At 46.9% G+C, this 8,931-nt stretch overlaps 1 protein-coding gene across 1 annotated transcript in view; it reads left to right on the forward strand.

Moving 5' to 3' along the window:
• LY6G6C (lymphocyte antigen 6 family member G6C) overlaps positions 1 to 7,432 on the forward strand; it is a 23,906-nt gene extending 16,474 nt beyond the window's left edge. The window contains exons 4-5 of the mRNA XM_088481554.1: positions 1,281 to 1,382; positions 6,704 to 7,432. Of these exons, the coding sequence (XP_088337680.1) occupies positions 1,281 to 1,382; positions 6,704 to 6,921 (320 nt within the window). The 3' untranslated portion in view covers positions 6,922 to 7,432. The remainder of the gene's footprint in view (positions 1 to 1,280; positions 1,383 to 6,703) is intronic.
• The last annotated feature ends 1,499 nt before the right edge of the window (positions 7,433 to 8,931 follow it).

Here is an 8,931-nt window from a genome sequence, read left to right on the forward strand (position 1 = left end):
GTGATGCTCTGGGCAATGTTCTGCTGGGAAACTTTGGGTCGTGCCATTCATGTGGATGTTACTTTGACACGTACCACCTACTTCAAAATTGTTGAAGACCAAGCATACTCCTTCATGGCAGTGGCCTCTTTCAGAAGGATAATGCATTCTGTCACAGTACATAAATCATTCAGGAATGGTTTGAGGAACATGACGAAGCATTCAAGGTAGCCTCCAAATTTCTCAGATCTCAGTCTGATTGAGCATCTTTGGGGTGTGCTGGAAAATTAAGTCCGAGCCATTGAGGCCCCACCTCACACCTTACAGGACTTACAGTGTCCACTGCTAATGTTTTGGTGCCAGATACCACAGGACACATTCAGAGGTCTTGGGGCGTCCATGCCTGGACCGGTCAGAGCTGTTTTCGCAGCACAAGTTTCCATAGGTCGCTCCTGTCAGCAATGATTTCTTGCATAATCCCCAGAACTAGGAGCTCAATTCAGAGCTGGTTGCTAGATGCGTTAGCTTGTTCCTAGCGTATGCAAATTCGGCTAAGTGACGGCATGGCAGGCGAACGCATAAGCACGGCCACTATGTCTGTCCATGCGATCGCTTTGTGTATGGAGACGCCCACCAGCCTGTCTTAAGACACCCACTAGCACACGTCATCTCCAGGAAGTGTATGCAACCATTGGTACATCGGGGTACCATCGGAAGCGAACGCAGCGCTTGAGGTAGACTATACCCTACCTCAAGCACTGTGATCACTTCAGTGTGAAACACAACCAGGTGACGAGTACTATGACGCTGCTGCCTCTTAATTATGCACGCCTCTGAAACGGCGTTATTTTGGTAAGGCACGCCTGCGTTCACATCTACACCCATTTCTAGTGCCCTGCCCGTTACCACCCACAAACGCCTTCTCCTGTCACTCACTCCGCTGGGCTGTCTATGCTGGGCGAGTGTACGCTTTATGATCGCTAGTTCGTGCACGTGCACTGCAATCCATACGCATGCGCAGAATGCGAAAATCGGCCAGCTATGAGCGAACGCCAACTTAGTGTCAAGGTCTGAATCGGGCTCTAGGACTTTTGGAGTAAATTACTGTCAGTGTTTATTGCTTAGTACTAATAAAATGAATATATACAATACAGGCATTTAAAGAACACACTCGGATACTCTAATACAAGTGGTGACTTCATTACAGATTGTCGTGTTTCTGCCAAATCATTCTTTGTGACTTTTACCCTGTACTGAGATACAATGTGGCTCATTTGCTGTAACTGATTCGTATCTTCCAGGTGCTCCGCTGAAGTGCATTAAATGCGATACGCCTTGTGTTATTTGGACAGAGACTACCTGTAAGCCGGAAGAGGTCTGTGCGACAAACTCTGCACAATTCGGTGAGCGGTATTTTATTTTTTAACTATTATTAAATGACACTAATACTGTAGAATCAGTCACTGTTAAGTGTTAAGCAACCACAATACAACACATGATAGTAACCGTAAAATGGAGCTTGTTTCATGGTCATAGTTCCTGACTGCGGACACAGAACACCCCATAGGCAAGCATTTGTCTATGCAATATCCGTTGTCCAAGCTAAAACCTATAAACTGGAATGACTCTGGGTGCAAAGGAAGTAGACGAAAAGCTGACTCAACATCTATCTTAGCCATCAGTGCTCCGGACCATAACACCTAATGACGTCCAACGCAATTGTCAAAAGACTGGTACACCACCGAGGAAACCTCAACTGGTATGGCATAATTTACTGACGAGCCTGGCGGATAAGACAGATGTTGCATGAGCCTGTATTTTCCTGGAATTTTCTTGGGAACCACTCCCACCGGGGAATTCACAAGATCCCTAATGGGGGTTCTGCAAAAGGCCCTGCAATGCGCCTGACGCTAACCTCGCCACCCACTTTTTCCCTAAGAATGTGAGGCAATTCAAAGGCACACTTCAAATTTCTAGGCGAATATGTGTCGACATCCCTGCAAATAGGTAAACGGAAAACCAAAACTGAAGCCTTTTAACGAAAATTCTGCGTCCTGCAGAACCGGGTACCAACTCAACCATTTTGCTATCGCTGTGACACGGACAGGGGATGGAGCTTTACTTAGCACTTGTGCCTTTTGCTGGCTGTGCAGGCTGCTGCTGGGCACTCCCCTTGAAACACTTGGCAACTGGGTGGTTGCCACCACATCGCAAGCAGAGGTGACGAAAACGACATTTTCGTCCAAGCGTACAGGTGGAATTATTAAAGGCGAAGCATTTTCCCCAGACGCCTGCTGTTAGCCCTGACGAATTGAACTAGCTGCTTTGCTCGCGTTGTACCCCTCATAGGCAGGACGCGAAGGCTGCGTGACCTCCAGCAATGTATATTTGTTGAAGTAGGAGCATAGCTGAGAATGGAGCTTCCCGGTGATAGCTGCTTCGGGCAGTGATTGCAATAATAAGCTGTGCACCCTGTAGAAATTTACTGTAGCACATGTATTCTGTCTATTTTGTAAGTTAAATGCTCAGAATACAGTATATAATACAATCTCCTCTATTGACTGATAATATGATTCAAAGGAGATAAAAGCTAGATCAAAGGTGCTATACATAAATAAAGCAGTGTCAAAGCCATTACCCCTTACTGTCAGATAACGCATCACTAAAGCATTCTATTCCCCCAATGATACCTCAATGCCTAGCATAATACTGACACTGTTTGCTGCAACTGTTTTCTACCATTAAGAGGGCATAATGAGCACTTAGACCAGCTATAAAATACATCATACGAATGTACTGAATGATATAATTCTGGCATATACAGGACCAGCAAACACAGTAAGCGATTATATGTAGAAGTAGAGCCATCCTGTCTGAGCTGAATCTTTTTATTTCATGTGCAGGCTCCTTTACAGATCATATGAGAAAGTTGGGGAATCTGGGAGAGGGCAGAAAAAGAAACCATGCACTGCCCTGGACATAGATGCACAGATTGGTCCCGTTATGTACTGGATGGTGTATTATCCAGTATTAATAATTGATCCAATAGGTGATCCATATCAGTGCACCCCGTACAGTGCATGTTTTCCAGATCTAGTTGGTGCACAACAATATTCATTACTGGCTTTTTAACTTTTTCTACTGGCTGACACATTTAAAAGATCAACAGGGACTGTAGTGCTAGTTATTTCATTTGTGACACTGAGGGGATCCTAAAATACATGCAACTTTAGTATTATATGCTATTTCTATTGTAGTCATCATGGTGTGGGCTGTTGGGGGGGGGGGGGGTTCAGGCAAGGCACTCATAAACCCCTCCTGCATTTGCCTATGGTGCTGGCCACTGCAGCCACAAAGATGATATTGACCAGGGGCATAAAGGACTGAAGGGAAGTACCCCTCCCCCGCACTGGCACACCTTCCACAAAGCTGCTGCAGCAGCCTGAGGGGGGGAGAGAACTATCAATAGGGGAACCACTCCTGCAGCTCCTAATAACATGGGGACACTGTGGAGCCAGGGACCAGGGTCTGGGGAGGCTCATTACTAGGCAGGACATAGCTACACCCTCCCCCAGCAGAACAAGAAATCAGAAAAGACAGTGATTGAGGACAGAAAGGAAAAGTAAAAGCAATGATATGAAGTAAATGAAAAGAGACTAAATACAATAAGGAAAAGGAGGAGAGAAGAAGAGAAGAAGGAGAAGCACTAAGAGAGTTTTATTAAGGAAAATGACAACTGACAAAATGCACTTCCCTGTCCTGGAGGAATCTGGAACAAAGAGGCTTTGGCCCACACTTTTATCCCACTATATAATGTTCCTGTTACAAACCCGCCCCTGCTTGCCATAGGCTAACTCCCACAAGTCATTTGCATACATGCCTGCCCCCATCCTAGAGGTTTAAAACACCTCTTTTCTTATGCAATCTTTCGGTTTCTCTAACCGTAAAATGGAGCTTGTTTCATGGTCATAGTTCCTGACTGCCTGAAAGGCGAAACCTTTCACAGCACAGTATTTTCTCAATAAAAAAAATGACTTTTTGGAATATAGAAGTGCACATAATTATATGTAATGCACATTTTATATCACATGCCCATTTGGGAACACATCTAAAAATGCAGAACAATGTGTTTTATTATTCGTATTAATAATTCAGGAGCTGTGGTTCAGATTATCAGGGCCGTAACTAGGGTAGTGCGACCAGTGCCATGGCACAGGGCACCGCAGGGCAGGGGGCGCTGTTTGGGCCTGTCAATTTTCCTGTTTATTATCATTCTCACTTGCAGCTTCCTCTTCTTTTATCCCCAGCATCTCCTGGCCTCTCCTATCTCTTCCCTGGTCCTTCCCCATGAGGCCATGGCCCTCTCTCAGGTGCACTATATTATATCCCTATTTATCCCCAGCATCTCCTGGTCTCCCCTATCTCTTCCCTGGTCCTTCCCCATGAGGCCATGGCCCTCTCTCAGGTGCACTATATTATGTCCCTATTTATCCCCAACATCTCCTGGCTTCCCCTATCTCTTCCCTGGTCCTTCCCCATGAGGCCATGGCCCTCTCTCAGGTGCACTATATTATGTCCCTATTTATCCCCAGCATCTCCTGGCTTCCCCTATCTCTTCCCTGGCCGGTCCCCATGAGGCTATGGCCCTCTCTCAGGTGCACTATATTATGTCCCTATTTATCCCCAGCATCTCCTGGCCTCCCCTATCTCTTCCCTGGCTCCTCCCCATGAGGCCATGGCCCTCTCTCAGGTGCACTCTATTATGTCCCTATTTATCCCCAGCATCTCCTGGCTTCCCCTATCTCTTCCCTGGCCGGTCCCCATGAGGCTATGGCCCTCTCTCAGGTGCACTATATTATGTCCCTATTTATCCCCAGCATCTCCTGGCCTCCCCATCTCTTCCATGGCTCCTCCCCATGAGGCCATAGCCCTCTCTCAGGTGCACTATATTATGTCCCTATTTATCCCCAGCATCTCCTGGCCTCCCCTATCTCTTCCCTGGCCGGTCCCCATGAGGCTATGGCCCTTTTTCAAGTGCACTATATTACAGTATGTTGCTATTTAAAAAATGGAAGGGGGGCACCAATGCTGTCTTTGGCACAGGGCACCTAAAAGTCTAGTTACAGATCTGCAGATTATGGGAATAAACTGTTTCCTAATTGCAACAGTAAATTGTCGGCATTGTAAATATATCTTTTTTACTCAAATAAATAGTAATTACAGTCAGGGGCGTCTTAAGAGAGGAGGGGGCCCGTGTGCACTCCCTGTGCGGGGCCCCCTCCTCTCTCCCTGGTGGCCGGCAGCCGACTGACACGCATTAGTAGACTCTGGGCACTAGAGTGTGCCCGGAGTCTACTGCGCATGCGTAGAATGCCGGGAAAATGGCCGCGGTTGCCATTTTTCCGGTGTTATAAGCAGCGCTGACACCCACTGCGGGACCACGGACAGGTAAGTTTAAAATAATATGGGTGCAGGGTGTGCGGTGCGGGGCCCCCCTGGACCCGGGGCCCATGTGCCCTGCACACACTGCACCCATTATAGATACGCCCCTGGTTACAGTGGTTCAGATAGTTTCAATATGTTCTCTTTTCTTATTGCAACTTACTATTGTCATCTGACTCTTTCACTCAAACACCATAATATGTGTAGTATCACTTTATGTGGATGTACTTCATTCAGTGACAGAATATTGTGTGTATTATAAATGCCTCTATGTCAGTCAGGTGCAGCTCAGATTTAAGGTCTATAGATTGTTCTACTAATTCCGTGACAGAAAATAGTTTTACTTTTTATATAGTCAATACAGAGGCGAAAGATGTTTGCAAAGATCACCCTGGGCATAAAGACGCCCACTGCTGCCTTTTTACCAGCGTGCGACAATGCATACCTGAGTAAATATCGGTAACATCTACGCACATTGGGCCTGATTCAGCAAGGGTCGCAAGTATTAATTCGCTCACAGTTGGCCGATGTTGTGTCTCTGGGCATGCGTGTGCGTCTCAATGCGCGTGCGCGACCCAATAATTGCGTTCCAGTAAGGATCCCATATGCAAATAGCACTGAGAGACCTCCGATGTTGGTTGACAGGAAGTACCGTTTGTGGCTGGTGACCGGGTGGGGTCGGGCAAACGCAGGCGTGCCTGTGCATCAGAACGGCGTTACAGGGGTGTGCATAATTAAGCTTGTGCGGCGGCATAAGCAGCTGTACGTCTCAATGTACAAAGGAAGCTGCCACAATCCTGCGGCTGGACAGGGCTCCCCCATTTGTGCGTATGGGGTCGATGGTTCCCGATGTTACCGATGTTTTCGCAAGCCTACGTACTGATCAAGCATAGAGTAAAGGGAGATGGGCTGGCTTTATGTAGTGCTGGGTGTCTGCATCTTGTGTTGAGATTGCCGTGCGTATGCATTCATTAGCATATTCTTGCAGCGGCCAGGTACGTGCAATCTCTTCTCTGCGATCCTTGCTGAATCAGGCCCATTGAACGGCTGAAGAGACTTCACATTGGAAGAGCTTTCTGCTTATCGCAGTCCAGAGCAAAAACTCCCCCTGGGATTACAATCTGGTGTGAGATTAGCCAAAGAAAGAGCTTCCAGTCTGAAGCCAGTTTGCTTACTGGGATGATGGTTTATTGCAGGTGGAGGGAGCACAAACAACAAAATAAGCAAACTTAAAGTTGCAAATGTGACCTGAAATCATTCTCTACCTGTTTTTATGCTACAGCTGGAATTACCTTTAACAAGCGAGGATGTGCAAACACCACCATCTGCTCCACAGTCAGCACTGAGAACATAGCCGGTACAAATATGGCCGTCAAACATGAATGCTGTCACACCAACCTGTGCAACTCTGGAAACCGCCTTTCTGCCATTCACCGGGGACTTCCTGCAGTTGCTGTCCCGGCAGCTATGCTGGCAATGTGGATCGCCAAGAGGCCCTGACACGATAAAGGATGTCTGAGATCCCCATAGTGATTACCTGTGTCGTTCATTTGCTGTTGTTTCACTTCAGTCTCACTGGTTATTTGTGCATGGAATATGGGAATTACGTCAACATTAATAAAATACATTCATCTTATCATCCTCAATATTTTACCTTTTAAAGCAGGGATGGGGAACCTCCCGCCCAGGGGCCGTCTAAGGCCCCCGGAATCATTTGGTCTGGCCCTCAGAGCTTTTTTCCATTAGCCTCATCTGGCTAGCAGAGTGTCTAGAATGGCACCCTGCAGCCAGAATCTATGCAGCAGTGCTGCCTGGAGCGCCCGTAGGACGCTTCGGACGATCACACCGCTGCCCTTACAGCTCCCCGGAGCATCCTCAGGATACTCCGGGCATTGCTGTAATCACCGACGATTGTGGCCCTGCCCCCTTGTGACATCACATGGAGGGGCGTGTCCTGCACTGGGCCCGCGAATGTTGTATATATCAAAATGGCCCTCGGCAGAAAAAAGGTTCCCCACCCCTGCTTTAAAGTATCCAATAATCATGGAGTTTGGTAGGCTTTCAATAAAATAATTGTCTTTTTCTATTGTGTTGGCTACAGTTACTTTTTTTTTTTTAAATAGATTTTATTTATCACCGTTCAATTTACAGGTTTAAGGTAAAGAAATAAAGTGAAAGGCAGGTGAGGGTGGTTTCACAACAATAGCATAAAAAATGTCCCACTAATATACCGATGCAGATAAAGGGGCACATTCTGAGTTGCAAGGAAAAGTGAACGCAGGGTATTGCCAGTCGCCTGTCTGTGAATTTCTGCATATGGCCTATAAACTCCTTCCCTTGTGTACTGTATATTTGTGTGGTCAAATGTGTAAGGACTGAGATGCCCAAATTTAGCGCCCAGGCACGCTGTAATACTGATTGGTATGTCCTTTTATACAGGGATGGTTTAAGGGCCACACTGGCCTGGGGCTGAAAATGATCAAAGGCCTAATCTGATAAGTGGAAAAGCTGTGACCAGTGCTGTGTGGGTGTGACCAGTGCTGTGTGGGTGTGACCAGTGTTGTGTAGGTGTGGCCAGTGCTGTATGGGTGTGGTCATTGCTGTGTGGGTGTGACCAGTGTTGTGTGGGTGTAATCAGTACTGTGTGGGTGTGGCCAATGTCACTTGGGCGTGTACACCCCTTACACTATTAGCCCATAGGTTTCACTAAATACACAAAAATAAAACTATTGCATATTTCTGTGAATAAAATATGGGTACAATTTTATTTATTACAATATATGGCCGACCGTGTGGCCAGCTCGCCCATCTTCATGCTGCCTTGGCAATGGACCTATTTTTATGTGGAGGCCTGGAGCTGTAGTTTCATCTGCCCCATTGTCAATCTGGCCCTGTCTGGAGTCATCAGAAGAACATATTTACCAGCATGTCCCATAATAATCCAATTGATTTTGATTGTATTATTGCAAGCTGTCTTTTTGGGGGCCAAGCACAAAATATGGGCAGTGATATTGCAGTGTGGGTGTCCAGGACAGGTGTAAGGGTACATAACATTCGGATTTGGAAAAACCCGTCAGAATCTAACCTTGGGTTACTTTGTCTAATCCAAATCTGAACACAAGGCAAACTGTAATTTTCTCTTAAATCTTGGATTTTATGTATTTTAGATGGCATATGAACAGGGCAGGATTGGGACACAGAGAACACGGGACAGTTCCTGCTGGGCTGGACTGCTTGGAGGAGCCCCAGTCCTCCTTTTCTCACAAGCAGAGGAAGGTGGGGCTGGGGACTGTCCATGATTGCGTTCGGATCAGCCACCCGGTCTGTTAGAGACACGCTCTGTGCTACCTCCGTATTGGATTTGGATCCAAACAGCTGTCGGGCAATAGGACCCAGCGGCTTGCCAGAGGCACGACCTCCGTCCTGCACTTTGTACGCATGGGGGGCACTCTGCCGTATTTTCTCTAAATTCTCTCCTTTCCGTCGGCAGCCGCATAACAGACAATACTG

The sequence above is a fragment of the Taudactylus pleione genome, unplaced genomic scaffold (assembly GCF_031769625.1).
Source record: "Taudactylus pleione unplaced genomic scaffold, aTauple2 ptg000274l, whole genome shotgun sequence".
Classification (NCBI taxonomy): Eukaryota; Metazoa; Chordata; class Amphibia; order Anura; family Myobatrachidae; genus Taudactylus; species Taudactylus pleione.